Source organism: Ostrea edulis, chromosome 5, assembly GCF_947568905.1.
Source record: "Ostrea edulis chromosome 5, xbOstEdul1.1, whole genome shotgun sequence".
In the NCBI taxonomy this organism is placed as follows: Eukaryota; Metazoa; Mollusca; class Bivalvia; order Ostreida; family Ostreidae; genus Ostrea; species Ostrea edulis.
This window is the reverse complement of record NC_079168.1, coordinates 64303768-64326303: the sequence shown is the minus strand read 5'-3', so window position 1 is coordinate 64326303 and position 22536 is coordinate 64303768. Positions and strand designations below refer to the sequence as shown.

The 22536-nt window shown below is 37.0% G+C and overlaps 1 protein-coding gene across 3 annotated transcripts; it reads left to right on the top strand.

Moving 5' to 3' along the window:
• The first annotated feature begins 214 nt into the window (after positions 1–214).
• LOC125649475 (DNA-directed RNA polymerases I and III subunit RPAC1-like) lies at positions 215–14590 on the top strand. 3 transcript variants are annotated; one of them, XM_048877045.2, is made up of 11 exons: positions 215–382; positions 3844–3915; positions 4161–4268; positions 4535–4667; positions 6594–6707; positions 7058–7107; positions 9762–9827; positions 10915–10981; positions 11435–11554; positions 13606–13722; positions 14461–14590. In XM_048877045.2, the coding sequence occupies exons 1-11, from the start codon at positions 320–322 to the stop codon at positions 14565–14567; spliced, it is 1017 nt and encodes a 338-aa protein (XP_048733002.2). In that variant the 5' UTR covers positions 215–319; the 3' UTR covers positions 14568–14590. The 3 variants fall into 3 exon arrangements, with proteins under 3 accessions (XP_048733002.2, XP_056021090.1, XP_056021091.1); XM_056165115.1 differs by having other exon boundaries at positions 13606–14590; XM_056165116.1 differs by lacking the exons at positions 215–382; positions 3844–3915 and having other exon boundaries at positions 4502–4667; positions 13606–14590.
• The last annotated feature ends 7946 nt before the right edge of the window (positions 14591–22536 follow it).

The following is a 22536-nucleotide window of genomic DNA, read 5'->3' as shown; positions in this document are numbered from 1 at the left end:
ATGGCAAACATAATTTATTCGTGAACAAGATATATATAAATTCAAAGAGTATATTATTATATATGTCAGTTAGTAATGTCAAATATTAAGTCTACATATGTGTATCTTATTGCTAAATGATAATGATAATTTATAATTTATATTATCAACTTTTTAAAAATCCGAATTATTGGGTTCTTTTTTTAGTGGGCTTTATCAATGAAACGTTTGAAATATAGAATTTTAGTTAGTGTATTCAAGTTAAAAATCAACATTGATTAAAGAAAACAGTAAAACGTGCTTTAGTTTGATACGAGTTCACTGTTGAACTTGGATATTGATGATGGATATTACAGATGATACACGAAGGCGTGTTACATTAAATGAGCACGGAGTTGATAACGTAAGAAGTGTTTTCTTAATGTAATCCATTTACAGCGGCTTGTGAATTTGTGGAGAAAAATCAAGACATCTTTCCTAGCATAGGCTAGTGGATATAGGTCTAATCTCAGCGAGATTCGTCGAGGTTGGATATTTGGACTGACGGCGTCAGTCCAAATATCCAGCCTCGACGAATCTCGCTGAGATTAGATATAGATCCAGCACAATCTCTTGATCGACTAGCTATATAATATAGCTTTATTAAGCTATATAGCTTTATAAAGCTATTTGAAATAGCTTGATTAAGCTAGTTTTAGATTGAATTTCTTCAGTGCAAACTGCCAGTGGTAAAGCCCAATTTAACAGGTTGGGCACAATCGCCCAAATGGAATAGAATATCCCAGGTGGGAGGGTGCATAGAATCACTGCTAATCACCGAAATTACTAAAGAAATGACCGAAATTATCAATAAAGGGGCCAAAATTACCTCTGACAGTATATGTTAATCTATATACCATCTAGTCACACATCAGATTTCATGAAGATTGGTAACGATTTGAAGGAATTGTTTCCATAAAACCGATTATTGTGACGTGTGAATCTGAGTTACTTCCCTTTACCAACAGGTACTCAGTAAGCGAACTACAAATAGGGCCTAGCCAGTAAGTTCCAAATGGCAATATAAAATTCAGGACAAATATTTTATTTCATTTATTTAATACACTTTATTGTATAAATCAATACCGAATACTATGTATTTAAAACATGGGAAATAACTTGTATTTACGCTTCACATTAATCAGTTTAATGACCATAACTCCTTCAAATCGTTATCAATCTTCATGAAATTTGATGTGTGACTAAATGGTATATAGATGAACATACACTAAGGTAATTTCGGCCCCTTTATTGGTAATTTCGGTCATTATTTCGGTGATTAGCGGTAATTTCGGTGATTCTATGTACCGCAGGTGGGATCTTATGACCCAAATGAGCTATATAAAAATATCCTAAACAGGGTATACAAAATTTGGTGGCACTTCAGCACGAGAATTTCTGAATTTTGCATCTGTTTAAGGGATCTCGTTTCCAATCTGACCCCTAGTGCTATAAAAGCCGGTGTGATTTCATTCCTTAACACACTCGATTGTTGGGCTTCGATTGGAACATAGACTCCACGGTAAGTGTCTTAGTAAATAATTTTGATAGAATTAAAGATAAGGCCCAGATTTTGAAGTTAAACACAAAAAACCCAAATACATGTTAACTTTACTCGCTCCTGTCCGCCATCTTTAGAAAGGTGCATGATCATGTGATCAAATACTAGCCAATAGGACATTATTTTATGATACGGGGATGGAATTCAGGGTGTATTGTATGGTGCACTATAATGGTTAAATATATATAGAATAATATCAACATTTTTTTCTATTTTATTTTACTGATTGTTTGAGTATTACATTCAAACTCGGGCCTATTCTTCAAATTTGCATACATGAATACAAGATATATTCATAATTTATAAAAATTTAGACTCTTAAGCAAAAAAAAAAAAAACGAAAGAAAAATAAAATTAAAAGAAAGCAAGGGGAGAAGAGTCACTCCCACCTATCCATCTGTTACGTCCCAGTGTAGCAGTCTATGCGAAAAAATTTTGGACCACACAGGACATTCGGTCCTGTGTAATCAATGAACACACCAGACGAACCAAATTTTGTCAGACCGAAAAAGTGAAACACATGAAAATGCAAAACCAAGGAAATCTTATTTATTATAATACTAGTAATACTATACCAGGGATCCCTCCCGTATAATACTCCATGCGGTTTTAATCACATTCATTTTCGTATTTGGATTTGTGTGATATTTTTTACACATAACAAACATTTAAATGACTCCGCGTCAAAATAGTAAAGCTCAAAACCGGACACTGAGACATCGGACATTTTGGTCCGGTGTAAAACATGATGCATCGGACCTGAGGCACTGCACATCGGTCAGGTCTGACGGTCCAATGTCTTTCGCATAGACTGGTATAGGTGCGGATCCAGCAGGAGGGGGTTAAGGGGGTCCAGACACCACCACCCCCCCCCCACTGGGAATTTTTAATTGTTTACTATATATTTGCATGCAATAAAATATCGGAACACCCACCCACCCTCGAAAAATTTTGGACATCAAACCTGGTACACTGGTACAGCATAAGGAGTAGATGACCCCTATTGATTTTTAGGTCACTTGGTCAATACACTCCTGACATTGGAAGATATTGTCTGGTCAATATTTCGAATTGGTGATACTACTATCAATCAAATTATGCATGTGTATAACCCTTTTTAAATTTTGCACCATGGGGGGCATATATGTTTTACAAACATCTCTTGTCTTTCATAAATTGCACCACCCACCCACCCCCCAAAAAAAGCATTGTTGATATAAAAAGATTAAAAATGAATTATTAAAACATGTTTGATTAACATAAAGAATGTATTTTAAATAAAGGCACTACAAATATCTGCCAAAACACATCATTTATTAAAGAGAAAATTTATTTGCTGAATCATGTAAATTGCACTAGTGCTAACAATGAACACCAGGTTCCTGGACCAATCATGTACTGCAGGTAAAATGGGTGGGTGGGAGTGGGAGGAAAGAGGCTACAGGATAGGGAGGGGGAAGTGAGATAGAGATGTCTTCTGAGAGCTTCCCTCTTCCGCTCTGAATATTAAGTAAGTCTTTGGTTAAAATACTGGTGATATCAGGGAGACAAACACAGTAATTTTATTATATTTTGGAACACCTGCATATTTGGAGTACAAGAATAATCACTCAGTTTACCCCATAGTAGAAAAGAAAGTAAACAATTCCTGTTATAGTAAATGATTGGTATCCATTGACCTCATATTAACCCATGATCCCAATATCAGCCTATAGATGGGAGTCTGGATTGAGAAATATGATAATTTAGGATGTTATTTGCGATATACACTGTACAATGTAGTATTTATTGATTACGTTTGTGAGTAGGTTATCAGGGATGGGTGTGTTCAAGAGTGTTCTGTGAAGTACATGTACTACACTCGTGTTCTTGTAATACAAATCAGAAACAATGTGATAAGCATCCATAATATCTAGGGGTATGTTAAAAGCTACTGTAGCATAAATAAAACTAGATTTATCATAATGCCTGGTTTATAACGAGATTGTTCACAGACTGCAAAACTCTGTCAATGCTCCCTACGTCTTCTTCAAACAAATTTCATCATTATAATGTAGATTTTGGAGCACTACTTTATTGGATATTGATTCAAAGTGTATTGATTTGATTATTCGTAACACACTTTGAAAGGAAATAAAAAATATGTGGTGAGCTAGACCCAGCTTTTAACACATTTTGAAAAAAAATTCAAATCGTATGTAATTTTTCTAAAGTGGGTTATGAAATAGGTCATAATATGCTTTTCTTTATTCATACATATGCAGGTTCATAGCACAGACTTCCCTGGAGAATATCCAAACTATGATGATTCGTGGAATTTTAAAAAGTTCAAAAAGGTTCTGTATGCATTTCCTGGAATTCTCAGTTTGAATTTTTTTGTCAGTAGAAACAGAAGATAAAAATTTAATTTACATCTTTTTCATTTTGAAAGATAATGAAAAATAGTATCTGAAATTAATAAAAAATTCAACTATGACAAAGGAAAATATCTATATATGTTAACGTTTCCCATCTGTTTTCATGCTTTTCATTGGTTCACACATTATCAGCATTTTAAATTTGCATTGCGTTATCATTTTAGAATTTCCGTATAGACATGATAAAAATGAATGATGATGAGTTGGAATTTGACATGGTGGGTATTGATGCTGCAATAGCTAATGCATTCCGCAGGATTCTGCTGTCAGAGGTATTTTAATATCAATATTTAATTATGATTGTTAATTAATCATTTAGAGGATAAATAAAGATAATGAAAGTCTGTCGTATGAAAAAATTAATATGCCAGATTTTCATGCTTTTGCAATGAATTATTGAAATTGTTAATATTTACATAACGTTAACCAACATTTTATAAACAATATTTTATTTTCAAATTGGATTGTCCATGTAAAAGTAAATATTACTACATTTCTTTTGAAGATCTGCTTAAGTTCAGTTATTGGGCATTCGTAGGTACCCACAATGGCTATAGAGAAAGTCCACATTAACAACAACACCTCCATTATACAAGATGAAGTGTTAGCACACAGACTAGGGCTGATTCCTATCAAGGCTGACCCCAGACTGTTCGAGTACAAAACAGAGGGTAGGTCACAAATGTTCATGAATACTGGTGCTTGATTATTCATTTATGTACTCAAATGATAAGATATCCCTCCTTAATTACAAAATTGAGAGATATCGTGATGCCCATAGTTTAAATTCATTTGTCAAGAATGTATTTGACAGATGGAAGATTTGCTAGATACATAGTGTAATGAAAAGTGACTCAAGCAACAGACTTGGGAACCTTACTGCTCACCTGAGTATTAGTTAAGAAGTATCACTAGCCCGAAGAGCTATGAAATCTATGTGAAACTTTTTTATACCCCCCGCAACAAGTTGTGGGGGGGTATACTGGAATCGGGTTGTCCGTCTGTCTGTCCGTCCGTCTGTAGACGCAATGGTTTCCGGGCTCTAAAGCATTATCCTTTCCACCTACCGTCGCCATATCATATATATGGACTACCCATGGGATGAAGATGTTCCCTATCGATTTTGGGGTCAAAAGGTCAAAGGTCACGTGCACTGGACATTGAAGTAGCAATATGGTTTCCGGGCTCTAAAGCGTTATCCTTTCCACCTACAGTCACCATATCATACATATGGACTACCTATGGGATGAAGATGTTCCCTATCAATTTTGGGGTCCAAAGGTCATGCGCACTGGACATCAAAGTAGCAATATGGTTCGGTTTGTCATGCCATTTGTTTTTTACACTCAGAAAAGAGGTAGTTTATACCTATTACCAACACCCTTTGGGAGATTGGGGTAAGCTGGGAGTATCCTTAGTGAGCATTGCTCACAGTACCTCTTGTTTTATCTGTTGGATTATGGAATTTTGAAATTAAAGATGGGTCAGTTGGTTGAAGGAAAATAAGAATTTACAAATTTAAGCACTATGCCTTGCCTGGAGTCAGAACCTATTACCTGGGGATCATGAAATTTACAATTTTTGTAGAGGCCTTCCTGCTCTGTGAGAGTAGTGGTAGTACTCTCATTTCTCTTCTATAGCTCTGGTTTGATCCTCGTTATTAGCAGTGGTAGTATATATATATGACAAACAGGCTTTAATGAACAAATGCTCCAATACCTGATTTACCCTGATGTCTTCCCACAACAATGACAACTCCACCTCCCTCCGATACCTGTGCAGAAACCAGATTAAGCCTTAAATGACTCCATTGGAAATAAGCTTTCATGGTTATCCTAGTGTCTACCATCTTAGCTGAATGAATATTTATCGTACCTTCTATAAATGAAGTGGGGGGGGGGGGGGGGGGGGGGGGTATTGGTCTGTAGACACATTTTGGCCAGATATTTTCTCGGAAACAATTTATTTACTTTATATCATAATTTACCTTTTACCAAATTCTGTGGAAATGATGTATACTATGTAAACCATTGAACTTGGGGTTTTTCAGATTTAACTTTTTAGGGGTATATTGATCTTACCTTTACCTTTTCATCCATCTGTTTATTTATTTTTTTTTACAGTCAATTTTTCACTAAAATTGGTGACCAATGAAATTTACTGCTACTCTGATTTGCAAAATCAAGGTCAAAGGATTTTATTGTAGATTGTAATTTGCACTCAGGTGAATCATGAATAATGTTAAACTCGTGTCTTTCTGGTTTTTAGCTATGCAATATTTCAAAATATGCTCCAATATTGATGATCCCTGCTGGGGGTATTAGTTGAGTTAGGACAGTTCTAATTCCTATTAGTTCTTAGCTAGATCTTAGCTACATATTAGAGAGAGTATTCAAATTGGTCCACAATTTATGTTGGTATAGTTATTCATCATTTGTGAAATGAAAAAAAAAACCTCCCACCTCGGTCCTCTATCATGTGCAGAAAAATATTAAAGTGTGATGAATTACGCAACCTTGCTTTCGTTGTGCTGTCATCATGGGAGGTGAGGGAAGATGGATGTGTAATTAGTAACCACCAGATTAATGTTTTCTCAGGTGAGGATTTCTCTCCAGAGGACACCATTATATTTCAACTTAAAGTCAAGTGTACCAAAAATTCCCAAGCTAAAGATGCGACAGATCCGGATGAGCTCTATAAAGACCACAAAGGTAAAAGGTCAGGTCAAAGTTCACAGGTTAATGTGATGAAAACTGTTAAAGCGTAGAACAGTACGTGTAACCGTAAACTTCACTATATAGGACAAAATATCAATCAGAAACACGTAGGCAGAAAAGGACTGAAGTGAAACAGACAAAGAATGCTTTCAGAAACACAAAACACAATTACATTTCATATATACAGTACCGGTAAATATTTTGTTGTGTCTGCATTAAATATGATATAAATGGGATTTGAATCAAATGTACACTGTAGATACACCAGATAGCATGTTTTATGAGGAAATTATTGATGGAACTGGTTTGCAAAAAATTTTAATTTATCTTTCTTTTTTTTAAAGTTACAACAAAGCACTTAAAATGGATTCCTGCAAAAGGACAAGATACAATAGTGAGTCTGTTCAAATATATATTCAGGTTTGCTTTTTTGTAATCATTGATTTTTAACACCAGCATAATCTTGTACAGTTACAAGTAAAGGGTGGTTATTTGTTTTCTATCACCTTTTATTAACATTTAAGACTTCACATGTTCCTATTTCTTAACCCGTTCTCCCCGCTGTGTAGGAGATGATTAACCCACTCTCCCTGCTGTGTAGATGATTAACCCACTCTCCCTGCTGTGTAGATGATTAACCCACTCTCCCTGCTGTGTAGATGATTAACCCACTCTCCCTGCTGTGTAGATGATTAACCCACTCTCTCTGTTGTGTAGATGATTAACCCACTCTCCCTGTTGTGTAGATGATTAACCCACTCTCCCTGCTGTGTAGATGATTAACCCACTCTCCCTGCTGTGTAGATGATTAACCTGCTCTCCCTGCTGTGTAGATGATTAACCCACTCTCCCTGTTGTGTAGATGATTAACCCACTCTCCCTGCTGTGTAGATGATTAACCCACTCTCCTTGTTGTGTAGATGATTAACCTGCTCTCCCTGCTGTGTAGATGATTAACCCACTCTCCCTGTTGTGTAGATGATTAACCCACTCTCCCTGCTGTGTAGATGATTAACCCACTCTCCCTGCTGTGTAGATAATTAACCCACTCTCCCTGCTGTGTAGATGATTAACCTGCTCTCCCTGCTGTGTAGGAGATGATTAACCCACTCTCCCTGCTGTGTAGGAGATGATTAACCCACTCTCCCTGCTGTGTAGATGATTAACCTGCTCTCCCTGCAGTGTAGGAGATGATTAACCCACTCTCCCTGCTGTGTAGGAGATGATCAACCCACTCTCCCTGCTTTGTAGATGATTAACCCGCTCTTCCTGCTGTGTAGAGGATTAACCCACTCTCCCTGTTGTGTAGATGATTAACCCACTCTCCCTGCTGTGTAGATGATTAACCCACTCTCCCTGCTGTGTAGATGATTAACCCACTCTCCCTGCTGTGTAGATGATTAACCTGCTCTCCCTGCTGTGTAGATGATTAACCCACTCTCCCTGCTGTGTAGATGATTAACCCACTCTCCCTGCTGTGTAGATGATTAACCCACTCTCCCTGCTGTGTAGATGATTAACCCACTCTCCCTGCTGTGTAGATGATTAACCTGCTCTCCCTGTTGTGTAGATGATTAACCCACTCTCCCTGCTGTGTAGATAATTAACCCACTCTCCCTGCTGTGTAGATGATTAACCTGCTCTCCCTGCTGTGTAGGAGATGATTAACCCGCTCTCCCTGCTGTGTAGGAGATGATTAACCCACTCTCCCTGCTGTGTAGATGATTAACCTGCTCTCCCTGCAGTGTAGGAGATGATTAACCCACTCTCCCTGCTGTGTAGGAGATGATTAACCCACTCTCCCTGCTGTGTAGATGATTAACTCACTCTCCCTGCTGTGTAGATCATTAACCCACTCTCCCTGTTGTGTAGATGATTAACCCACTCTCCCTGCTGTGTAGATGATTAACCTGCTCTCCCTGCTGTGTAGATGATTAACCCACTCTCCCTGCTGTGTAGATGATTAACCCACTCTCCCTGTTGTGTAGATGATTAACCCACTCTCCCTTCTGTGTAGATAATTAACCCACTCTTGTGTGAAAATGTAATTTCTTTTAAAGATATTTTGATAAAACATGTTCTTCCCATAGACTTCAATGTAAAATTCTAAGTAAAATAAAAAAAGCAATAATCAAAATTTTGAAAATTTCCATGTTGGATTATTTTTATTTGATAAACCCTTCAAAATGATACCATTACAAAAATTCCACCATCCATTTACTAGATATGAAACATGACCATTATACATTGAATACTTTTAAAAGAACTATGATGTGACACAGTTTCAATACCTACACCCATCAATTTCCTGTTTACTCAACAGTTGTTTGGCAGGGTGGTTTCATCATTATTTGTTAGTTCTATTCATGCTTGAGCCAAGTTCATGCACATATTGTGGCAGTGTTAGATACATGGTCTTCCCGCTAGTTCTGGTTAATGGGTGGAGCACTGGACTGTTAAAGCAGAGGTTCCGGTTAATGGGTGGAGCACTGAACTGTTAAAGCAGAGGTTCTGGTTAATGGGTGGAGCACTGAACTGTTAAAGCAGAGGTTCTGGTTAATGAGTGGAGCACTGAACTGTTAAAGCAGAGGTTCTGGTTAATGGGTGGAGCACTGAACTGTTAAAGCAGAGGTTCTGGTTAATGAGTGGAGCACTGAACTGTTAAAGCAGAGGTTCTGGTTAATGGGTGGAGCACTGGACTGTTAAAGCAGAGGTTCTGGTTAATGGGTGGATCACTGGACTGTTAAAGCAGAGGTTCTGGTTAATGGGTGGAGCACTGGACTGTTAAAGCAGAGGTTCTGGTTAATGGGTGGAGCACTGGACTGTTAAAGCAGAGGTTCTGGTTAATGGGTGGATCACTGGACTGTTAAAGCTGAGGTTCTGGTTAATGGGTAGAGCATTGGACTGTTAAAGCAGAGGTTCTGGTTAATGGGTAGAGCATTGGACTGTTAAAGCAGAGGTTATGGGTTCGATCCTCAATAGAAGCAATTACTGATTCTTTTACAATACTAGCACTGCATATAACAGTACTATATCTTATTGTTTCAGTTTAAGGAAGGAGATCTGCGACCTGTTAATGACGATATCCTGATAGCCAAATTAAGACCAGGACAGGTAAACAAATGTTCCACACACTAGGACAGGTAAACAAGATCTAGTAATGTTCCACAGATTAGGACAGGTAAACATGATCTAGTAATGTTCCACAAATTAGGACAGGTAAATAAGATCTAGTAATGTTCCACAGACTAGGACAGGTAAACAACATCTAGTAATGTTCCACAGACTAGGACAGGTAAACAACATCTAGTAATGTTCCACAGACTAGGACAGGTAAACAACATCTAGTAATGTTCCACAGACTAGGACAGGTAAACAACATCTAGTAATGTTCCACAGACTAGGACAGGTAAACAACATCTAGTAATGTTCCACAGACTAGGACAGGTAAACAACATCTAGTAATGTTCCACAGACTAGGACAGGTAAACAACATCTAATAATGTTCCACAGACTAGGACAGGTAAACAACATCTAATAATGTTCCACAGACTAGGACAGGTAAACAACATCTAGTAATGTTCCACAGACTAGGACAGGTAAACAACATCTAATAATGTTCCACAGACTAGGACAGGTAAACAACATCTAGTAATGTTCCACAGACTAGGACAAGTAAACAACATCTAATAATGTTCCACAGATCAGGACAGGTAAACAACATCTAGTAATGTTCCACAGACCAGGACAGGTAAACAAGATCTGATAATGTTCCACAGATCAGGACAGGTAAACAAGATCTGATAATGTTCCACAGATCAGGACAGGTAAACAAGATCTGATAATGTTCCACATACTAGGACAGTTAAACAAGATCTAGTAATGTTCCATAGAAGATTGCTGTTATTGAAAACATTTCAACCAATGCAACTTAGTTATACATGTATTTAGTATAACTTGGAAATATACTAATTAAAAATAGGTTTTCAGTGTAAAATACATCTATGAGGCTTATTCTTTGGAATTACCAATAGAATGAACCAATGGTATTACATGTAATGCTTTTTGCTTTTTATCAGACAGGAGAAAATGAGATGGTACAGAGATTTGGCTTTATTTTTTTCTTTACAGTTGTAAATATTTTAGAATTGGGACATCATTTGAAATCTGATTATATAAATTGATTTATATTGTTTTACAGGAAATAGATCTAAGGGTGTTCTGTAATAAAGGAGTAGGGAAGGACCATGCTAAATTCTCCCCTGTTGGTGAGTTTCATTTGAGTGAAAGATGGAGGACAAATTTTAGGAGATATTTTTTATAACTTGATTGAATCATAATTCCCTTAATCCAAATGTACATAAAAGTCATTTTTCTTGGAGAAAATGGAAATAATTTAGTAAACATTCTATTCTGATAACATTGACAAACAAAAAGACAAGATGTATTAATTAAATTCAGATATTGCATTTGAAAATAAGATTATAATCCTAGGGGGGGAATTCTGTATAATATAGGCCCTAATGTTGAAAGATCCTTTTGTATCTGTAGATGAAGGAAAACTTCTATTTTAAGACACCGTCGCTAGCCACGGTTACTGAGTCCGGTAGTACCTTCCCTACCTTATTTGTTAACAGACAATATGTGTGGCTTGCGACAATGATTTTGAGATTGATGATGGAAAACAACAGCCTCTATTTGGGGATTTTTGTTTTTCACAGCTACAGCCTCCTATAGACTTTTACCAGAGATAATTCTGAAGTCGCGGATCACAGGGACTATGGCAGAGAAGCTACAGAACTGTTTTTCACCAGGAGTCATTGCTATAGACAAGGTGGATGGTAAGTCTGCTGTTGTACCAGAGGGTCAGTCTAACTAACACAGGAGTCATTGCTATAGACCAGAGGGTCGGTCTAACTAACACAGGGGTCATTGCTATAGACCAGAGGGTCAGTCTAACTAACACAGGGGTCATTGCTATAGACCAGAGGGTCAATCTAACTAACACAGGGGTCATTGCTATAGACCAGAGGGTCAATCTAACTAACACAGGGGTCATTGCTATAGACCAGAGGGTCAATCTAACTAACACAGGGGTCATTGCTATAGACCAGAGGGTCAATCTAACTAACACAGGGGTCATTGCTATAGACCAGAGGGTTGGTCTAACTAACACAGGAGTCATTGCTATAGACCAGAGGGTCGGTCTAACTAACACAGGGGTCATTGCTATAGACAAGGTGGATGGTAAGTCTGCTGTTGTACCAGAGGGTCGGTCTAACTAACACAGGAGTCATTGCTATAGACCAGAGGGTCGGTCTAACTACCACAGGGGTCATTGCTATAGACAAGGTGGATGGTAAGTCTGCTATAGACCAGAGGGTCAGTCTAACTAACACAGGGGTCATTGCTATAGACAAGGTGGATGGTAAGTCTGCTGTTGCACCAGAGGGTCAGTCTAACTAACACAGGAGTCATTGCTATAGACAAGGTGGATGGTAAGTCTGCTGTTGTACCAGAGAGATGACCTAATAAGCTCCTAATTTTCTCAGATACTGTGGAATCCTTAAATTTGGTGGGAGGCTCAACTTTTGTGTATTTCATGGATACCCCTATCTCATGAATCTCAAACCACCATAAAATACAAGAAACCATATCCATGAAATTACATCTCGATGAAATTCTAAAGTTTGACAGTCAATGAAAATTGGCCTCCACAAATTTGAATGACTCCACAATGTGTGCAGTACACCAACGACATGTTCAAGTATACATATGTTTTACCATCAATATATTTCTGGGTCACCCGAGTCACTCAGATTGTAATTGTACTCCATACATTGCTGATGTTTGTCATTAAAGACATTTTTCTAGCTTATTTGCAATGATGGTAAACTTAGTTGGTATCAACAATCTTATTTCAAGGTGGTATCTGGTCTCTCTTCTGTCTGTCTAGGCCGACTGATGGCGGAAAGTGTGATTATGTCAATCACAATGAAATTGGGATATGCTAATTTTTATAGTTTTTTGGAAAGGAATTTGAGAATGTCAACATGGAAATTCCACAGAAATTTAGCAATTTATAAATTTTAAAGGGACTGGTTCACATTTTTTGAAAAACATATTTTTCATTTTTGATGTTTATAACTCATTTAATGTTGGCAACCAAATTTGGACCTTCTGAATGCAAGGATAAAAGCAATATTTTAGCCTTAACTCTGAGTTATGTAAACAAAGACTCAAGTCTTTTTTATGTTGACAAACAACCAGTGAAATATTAATTTTGTACTTTAAAGCTTTTTGATTTTGCACAGTCGCAAATTTAACTTTTAAATGATACATTTCACCTAAAGAATACTTGAAGTGTGGTACATATGATAACCTTAGATCAATATCCATTTATTTTGAAAACTTTGTAAACAATAACATACTCTAATCTTTGTTTACACAGCAGATAATAAACTCTCTATAATGAGCTTTTGTGATAATGTATAACCTTAATGTTTTTATTGTGAAACCATTTGAACACATTAAAAGTGAAAAACAGAATTGGGGGGGGGGGGGGGGGATCATGAATCAGTCCCTTTAATTAAGACCAAAAATAGATTAAATTAGATTTAGATAGACTTTTTTATGACACACTGTGTACATAATTGTAATCCCTCTACCATATTGTGAAATTCACGTCCTTAGAATTTCAGTTCCTAAGTTGAAGATAAAAATCTGAAGTTATAATATTCATCTTGAAGACAGACTATGTACTTCTACTTGGTTAATGCCATGTTTCATGGCTTGATAAATCCTTATGTTAGGCTTTATATTAAATTGTCAATACCTGATATTGTTTGATATGAATATTTTGTCCATAAATCAATCCTTTTCCTCATTTCAGGAGAAAAAGTGGCAAGAGTGGCAAATTCAAGAAAAGACACATGTAGTCGAGAAGTATTTCGTCATGATGAATTAAAAGACTTGGTTGAACTGAAGAAAATTAGAGATCATTTTATTTGTAAGCTTCAAAATCTTTCACAAATCTATGAATTTCTGTTAAACTTATTTAATAATCACAAGAAAACAGATTCATACGTCTATTATGTTTTGCACACGGTACAGTATGAACACTTTCACTATGTTTTGCACACGGTACAGTATGAACACTTTTATTATGTTTTGCACATGGCACAGTATGAACGCTTTTATTATGTTTTGCACACGGTACAGAATGAACACTTTCATTATGTTTTGCACACGGTACAGAATGAACACTTTCATTATGTTTTGTACACGGTAAGTATGAACACTTTCCAGCTTTCTGGGTAATGTTTATGGATTTCAGATTTTCTCAAGTTTAAGAGTAGCTGCATATTTTAAAATCTTCAAACAAGCACAATCACTCCTCCAGGGGGCATAATAAGTGTTGAGAGAACAAGTGTCACATTTGTTCAAACCTCAGAACACATAATAACATTATACCACTATATACAAAATATCTTAGGAATTACAGTCTACTCCACTTGTATTGAAGTTGCTGATATTGAACTGTCTGTTATATTGAAGTAAGAATAAATCACTAGTAGCATTATTTAGGTAGTTGAATATTAGTTATATTGAACTTTTGATATAATGAACAATGCTAGTTTGTCACTTGAAATTTAATATATCTGGAGTGGACTGTATTTTAAAGCACTGGAACTGGCAGAACTCAACCTTTCTGTTCATTCAATGTCCATTATTTTTTCTTCTTCAGTTTCTGTAGAATCGACTGGTATTCTGCCACCAGACATACTTGTAGAGGAGGCCATCAAAGTCCTGATGAAAAAGTGTCAAAATTTTCTGTTGGAACTGGATACATAGTAAAAATGTTTTGTTAACTAATACCGTTTGTTTGTTGTTTGTTTCAATTGTTACAAATTCACCCAAGTACTGAATTTTGATACAACATCAATGCATCCCATCGGTAGAACCGAGTTGTAATGAACCTCCAGGGGCAGCCACCAGTGTTGTTGTAACAATAATTCACCATACTGTAAATGGATATTTCTGCGTGTTGTTAATTATGCATATTTCTTGGACAAACCTTACATATAGTGTTTTATTACGCAATGTAAGTATCTTTAATTAATAAATTGATTAACTATGGGTATAGTGGGCGTTGGGGTAATTTACATGACAATCTTGTAAGTGGCGTATTTAGTGTGAATAACCTCCACATGTAAGTTTCCACGTTTACAGTACCCTGTAAATTCCTGGTTTCCATTATCTTAACATCACCACCGTGGTGGCCGAGAGGTTAGAGTGTTCACCCCGCATGCGAAAGGTCGGGGTTTGAATCCCAGCCATGACAGACCTAAGTCATTAAAAAAACAGGTAGTGACAGTTCCATCGCCAACCGCTCAGCATCAGATGACCTTAAAAACGGATGCCCCATGTCACTGTAGGGGTGGCACACTAAAGAACCCTCACTGCTCAATGGGCACAAGCGCTGAGCATAGGCCTAAATTTGAAGCCCTTCACCGATCTTGCTGATGTCTCCATATGAATGAAAAATTCTGGAGAGGAACATTATACAATCAATCAATCAATCATTGAGTAGTACGTTTTATTTTGTTATAATCAGGACTTCGTTGTAACTTGGTTTGTTTATACTTCTATACTAGATTCTGTATAATGAATCTAAAATGACTAGAAAATTCAAACTGTAAAACTTCTCAACTGGAAGAGAAAATTTGTGAAGCATCATATACCGTATAACTTCTCCCAAAGCTTTAGTAATACTAATGTACAAAATGTCTGCATGTGTACATTTTTATTATTCATATCCTGAATTTTGACCCTTGATATTAACTTACAATCATATATAGTTTAACAAAGTTGGAGATAACTGATTGTATACCCCAAGTGGCAGCAGGATCTGAGTTAAAGTGTGGAATTCTTATAGGATCTGGATGATGACCAGATTACAGTGTTTGGAGCAGGTTAAAGCATTCAGCCCAAACTGGACCAAACTTGCATAGATTCACATTTTTAGCTCACCTGAGCTGAAAGCTCAAGTGAGCTTTTCTGATCACCTGTATTCCGGCGTCCGTCCGTCTGTCTGTCCGTCTGTAAACTTTTCACATTTTCAACTTCTTCTCAACAACCACTGGGCCAATTTCAACCAAAGTTGGCGCAAAACATCCTTAGGTAAAGGGAATTCTAAATTGTTAAAATAAAGGGCCAGGCCACCTTGCAAGGGGAGATAATCAAGAAAAGGTAAAAATAGGGTAGGGTCATTAAAAAATCTTCTTCTCAAGAACCACTGAGCCAGAAAAGCTGAGATTTATATGAAAGCTTCCTTATATAATGCAGATTCTAAATTGTTAAAATCCTGGCCCCCGGGGGTCGGATGGGGCTACAATAGGGGACCAAAGTTTTACATACAAATATATAGGAAAAATCTTTAAAAATCTTCTTCTCAAGAACCACTGAACCAGAAAAGCTGAGATTTATATGAAAGCTTCCTTATATAATGCAGATTCTAAATTGTTAAAATCATAGCCCCCGGGGGTCGGATGGGGCCACAATAGGGGACCAAAGTTTTACATACAAATATATAGGAAAAATCTTTAAAAATCTTCTTCTCAAGAACCACTGAGCCAGAAAAGCTGAGATTTATATGAAAGCTTTCTTATATAATGCAGATTCTAAATTGTTAAAATCATGGCCCCCGGGGGTCGGATGGGGCCACAATAGGGGGTCAAAGTTTTACATACAAATATATAGGGAAAATCTTTAAAAATCTTCTTCTCAAGAACCACTGAGCCAGAAAAGCTGAGATTTATATGAAAGCTTTCTTATATAATGCAGATTCTAAATTGTTAAAATCATGGCCCCCGGGGGTCGGATGGGGCCACAATAGGGGGTCAAAGTTTTACATACAAATATATAGGGAAAATCTTTAAAAATCTTCTTCTCAAGAACCACTGAGCCAGAAAAGCTGAGATTTATATGAAAGCTTCCTTATATAATGCAGATTCTAAATTGTTAAAATCCTGGCCCCCGGGGGTCGGATGGGGCCACAATAGGGGATCAAAGTTTTACATACAAATATATAGGGAAAATCTTTAAAAATCTTCTTCTCAAGAACCACTGAGCCAGAAAAGCTGAGGTTTATAAGAAAGCATCCTTATATAATACAGATTCTAAATTGTTAAAATCATGGCCCCCGGGGGTCGGATGGGGCCACAATAGGGGATCAAAGTTTTACATACAAATATATCGGGAAAATCTTTAAAAATCTTCTTCCCAAGAACCACTGAGCCAGAAAAGCTGAGGTTTATATGAAAGCTTCCTGATATAGTACAGATTCTAAATTGTTAAGATCATGGCCCCCGGGGGTCGGATGGGGCCACAATAGGGGATCAAAGTTTTACATACAAATATATAGGAAAAATCTTTAAAAATCTTCTTCCCAGAACCACTAAGCCAGAAAAGCTGAGGTTTATATGAAAGCTTCCTGATATAGTACAGATTCTAAATTGTTAAGATCATGGCCCCCGGGGGTCGGATGGGGCCACAATAGGGGGTCAAAGTTTTACATACAAATATATAGGAAAAATCTTTAAAAATCTTCTTCCCAGAACCACTAAGCCAGAAAAGCTGAGATTTATATGAAAGCTTTCTGATATAGTGCAGATTCTAAATTGTTAAAATCATGGCCCCCGGGGGTCGGATGGGGCCACAATAGGGGGTCAAAGTTTTGTTTGTTGTTTTTTTTTTGTTCTTTTTTTTTTTCGTTTTTTTTTTTTTGTTGTTGATATAGTGCAGATTCAAGTTTGTTAAAATCATGGACCCCGGGGATTGGATGGGGCCTCAAGGGGGGCATCAAAGTTTTACATACAAATTTATAGGAAAAATCTTTTAAAATCTTCTTCTCAAGAACCACTGAGCCAGAAAAGCTGAGGTTTATATGAAAGCTTCCCGATATAGTGCAGATTCTAAATTGTTAAGATCATGGCCCCCGGGGGTCGGATGGGGCCACAATAGGGGGTCAAAGTTTTACATACAAATATATAGGAAAAATCTTTAAAAATCTTCTTCCCAGAACCACTAAGCCAGAAAAGCTGAGATTTATATGAAAGCTTTCTGATATAGTGCAGATTCAGGTTTGTTAAAATCATGCCCACCCCCCACCCCCACCCCCACCCCCCCGGGGTAGGATGGGGCCACAATAGGGGATCAAAGTTTTACATACAAATATATAGGGAAAATCTTTAAAAATCTTCTTCTCAAGAACCATTGGGCGAAAGAAGTTCACATTTACATGAAAGCTTTCTGACATAGTGTAGATTCAAGTTTGCAAAAACCATGGCCTCCAGGGGAAGGTTTGGGGCCATAATAGGGACTACAGTTTTACATGCAAATAGATATGGAAAATCTTCTGATATGGACCGAGGTGACTCAGGTGAGCGATGTGGCCCATGGGCCTCTTGTTAGCTCTTCTGAGCCGAAGGCTCAAAGAGGTAATCATATGGCCATATTATGTCTGGCGTGCGGTGTGCATCAACTTTTTGGAAAAAGGGCTATATCTCAAGAACCCCTTGGCCAATTTTTGTCAAATTTGTCACAGGGTATCCTTGGCCCAAGGGCTTTCATTTATACTAAAACTAGGGTTGTGACCCTTTAACAAGGGGAGATAATTAGGAAAATGCAAACTAAAGTAGTGGTTGCTAAAAAATCTTCTCAAGAACCACTGGGCAAATTATCACCAAACTTATGCATAAGGATGAGGATAGGTTGTAGATAAAAAATTGTTCAAGGCATCATCCTGGGGCAAAGGGGATGATCTCCAGGTCACTTCAAAGTTGACCTTAAATTTTGTTTTGTTAAAACTTTGATATTTTGCTTAGTATAAGGACTAAGATCATCAAATTTTGTCAGTTGATGCATCTTAGGACCTAATATCATGTTGTCTCAAAAGTAGGTCATGGTGACTTACTTTTTGAATTTCGCAGGTAATTATTATTAAATGGATTTTGATGCATATCTTGGACACTTTTGAGCCTATGATCATCAAAAGTTGTCAGTTGATGGATCATGGGATCTTGAACTGCGTCATGTGAAAAGTATGTCACCATGACCTACTTTCTGAATTTTATGGCTAATCATTTATGAATACATTTTAGGTTGTTATTTGAGATACCGAGAGGTTTAGAATCATCAAACCTTGTAAGTTGATGTGTCTAGAGGCCTCGAAACATATTTATAAAAAAAGTAGGTCACAGTGACCAACTATGAAAGCTAGGATCATCAAACTTTGTCAGTTGAAGCTTCTTGAGTCTTCATAGTTTGTTGACCAAAAAGTAGGTCACCGTGACCTATTTTTGGAATTTAACGGCTATATTTTAATATTTCAGATACTATTTGACTTACAATTATCAAACTTTGTCAGTTGACACATGTTGAGTCTTCAGAGTGTGTTGACTAAAAAGTAGGTCACCGTGACCTATTTTTGGATTTTGACCGCTATATTTGAATAGTTTGGATACTATTTGACTTACAATCATCAAACTTTATCAGTTGATGGGTCTTGAGTCTTCAGAGTGTGTCGACCAAAAAGTAGGTCACTGTAACCTCTTTTGGAATTTCACATTTATATCTGAATATTTCAGATACTATTTGACTTCAATTATCAAACTTTGTCAGTTGATGCATCTTGAGTCTTTGGAGTGTGTCGACCAAAAAGTAGGTCACTGTGGCCTTCTTTTGGAATTTGACGGCTATATTTGAATACTATTTGACTTGTCAGTTGATGCATCTTGAGTCTTCAGTGTGTCGACCAAAAGTAGGTCACCATGACCTACTTTTGGACAGTTACATTTAAATTTTCAAGTACTATTTGACTTAACATCATCAAACTTTGTTAATTAATGAATCTTGGTTAGTGAGAATTTTTGCCTGTTCTACAATGTATCAGAAGAGCGATTCTAGGCCCATGGGCCTCTTGTTATTTTATTTTTACATTCAGGGATGTTTAATCATCACGATTGCTTTAGATGTTTAGTGTGATCTACATTTTTTGGGCGGTTGACAAGATTCAAGTTTTTTTTTAGAGCAGGGAATGTTTTTTCAAACTTGGTCATATTCCCAAATTACTGTAGGCCTTACTAGAGCCAAACTTGTTTGGAAGTTACATGTAGGAATGTTAACCACCATACTTGCTTCCAAAGCTGAGTGTCTCCTATTTTCTCTAGATGATTGATGAGGTTTGAATAGCAGAACACCATTACATTTACTGGTAAATATGAGACCTATATAGACTTCTGAGTGTAACATTTGGGGATGTAGACTTCTGAGTGTAACATTTGGGGATGTAGACTTCTGAGTGTAACATTTGGGGATGTAGACTTCTGAGTGTAACATTTGGGGATGTAGACTTCTGAGTGTAACATTTGGGGATGTAGACTTCTGAGTGTAACATTTGGGGATGTAGATTTCTGAGTGTGACATTTGGGGATGTAGACTTCTGAGTGTAACATTTGGGGATGTAGACTTCTGAGTGTAACATTTGGGGATGTAGACTTCTGAGTGTGACATTTGGGGATGTAGACTTCTGAGTGTAACATTTGGGGAAGTAGACTTCTGAGTGTAACATTTGGGGATGTAGACTTCTGAGTGTAACATTTGGGGATGTAGACTTCTGAGTGTAACATTTGGGGATGTAGACTTCTGAGTGTAACATTTGGGGATGTAGACTTCTGAGTGTAACATTTGGGGATGTAGATTTCTGAGTGTGACATTTGGGGATGTAGACTTCTGAGTGTAACATTTGGGGATGTAGACTTCTGAGTGTAACATTTGGGGATGTAGACTTCTGAGTGTGACATTTGGGGATGTAGACTTCTGAGTGTAACATTTGGGGAAGTAGACTTCTGAGTGTAACATTTGGGGATGTAGACTTCTGAGTGTAACATTTGGGGATGTAGACTTCTGAGTGTAACATTTGGGGATGTAGACTTCTGAGTGTAACATTTGGGGATGTAGACTTCTGAGTGTGACATTTGGGGATGTAGACTTCTGAGTGTAACATTTGGGGATGTAGACTTCTGAGTGTGACATTTGGGGATGTAGACTTCTGAGTGTAACATTTGGGGATGTAGACTTCTGAGTGTGGCATATTTTCTCTCAAAATGAAGTGATCATTTTAAAGAGCAGTGTTTTGCCATCATATTAATCTGATTTTCTCAAAGTTAATGTACTTGACACTTGGACCAAGCACTTGTAAACGATACATCTAGTGATCCTGAATTCCAGGGCACAGATACTGGGTGACCTATAATTCCTGGATCGCTGACCTAGTTGATCTTTCATGTCTGTCCATTTGTATACACCTTTCATACACACCAGAATCACACACGATATTTGTATGTTGATCATATAATTTATAGTATCAAATCATTTGTTTCTCATATGTTACATGTATAGAGGATATCTCTCTATTATGGTTTTCTATTTGTTTTTATCCAATGAGTTGAAATGGTTTATATATATATATATATGTATGCAAGACTTTGCCCATCAAAAACATTAACTATTTCAACAAGATGTAGAAAGTTTCTTCCTCTGTTTAACTAAACTGATTGAATTTCCCACAAGGTTACATTGTGGTGTATATGTAGCAGTTGGAAGCACCTTTATGCAATGAGTGTTAGAGATGCTCTGATGTAACTGTATGAAATACCCCACATGTATGAGATATTGATTGATTGTTTTATGTACCATCAATAATGTTTCACTCATATTGAGACGTCACCAGCTGTAAGTGAAGTACCACAAATTTAGACCTATGCTTAGTGCTCAGGACTGTAGCAGTGAGGGTACTTTGTCATGCCAACGACTGCCACGACATGGGACTGTTTTTAAGGTCATATCTGAAAGACCTGTGATTCTCACTTCTAAATGCTGAGTGTTGGCAAAGAATCAATCACTAACTATGTTATCGTCGTAGGTTTGATGCAGCCATGGCACAAGCAGGGCTCGAACTCGCGACCTCCGGATTACAAAGCAAATGTTGTACCACTGAGCTAACGCGATCGGTCGTATGAGATATTATATTGTAATAGAATATCCATGTTTTACTGTATATAGCATATGTATTGTATGGTATAGTATGAAATATTACATTTTATCATACAATATGTATCATATATACAGCCAACACAGTTATAGTGAACCTCCAGGGCCAGTAAAAACAGTTCATCACAACAAAACTTCATTATACAGTAAAACACGGTTATAGTGAACCTCCAGGGCCAGCTAAAACCAAACTTCAATATACAGTAAAACACAGTTATAGTGAACCTCCAGGGACAGTAAAACAGTTCATCACAACAAAACTTCATTATACAGTAAAACACAGTTATAGTGAACCTCCATGGCCAGTAAAAACAGTTCATCACAACAAAACTTCATTATACAGTAAAACACAGTTATAGTGAACCTCCAGGGCCAGTAAAAACAGTTCATCACAACAAAACTTCATTATACAGTAAAACACAGTTATAGTGAACTTCCAGGGCCAGTGAAAAACAGTTCATCACAACAAAACTTCATTATACAGTAAAACACAGTTATAGTGAACCTCCAGGGCCAGTGAAAAACTTCATTAAAACCAAACTTCATTATACAGTAAAACACGGTTATAGTGAACCTCCAGGGCCAGTAAAAACAGTTCATCATAACAAAACTTCATTATACAGTAAATCACAATTATAGTGAACCTCCAGGGCCAGTGAAAAACAGTTCATTATAACCAAACTTCATTATATCCAATGCAATTTTCATT

Coding starts and splice junctions, on each gene's coding strand:
- LOC125649475 (XM_056165115.1), top strand. CDS start 320: ATGATGGATATTACAGATGATACACGAAGGCGTGTTACATTAAATGAG. Junction 3,916..4,160: donor ATTTTAAAAAGTTCAAAAAG/GTTCTGTATGCA, acceptor TTATCATTTTAG/AATTTCCGTATAGACATGAT. Junction 9,828..10,914: donor CCAAATTAAGACCAGGACAG/GTAAACAAATGT, acceptor ATTGTTTTACAG/GAAATAGATCTAAGGGTGTT.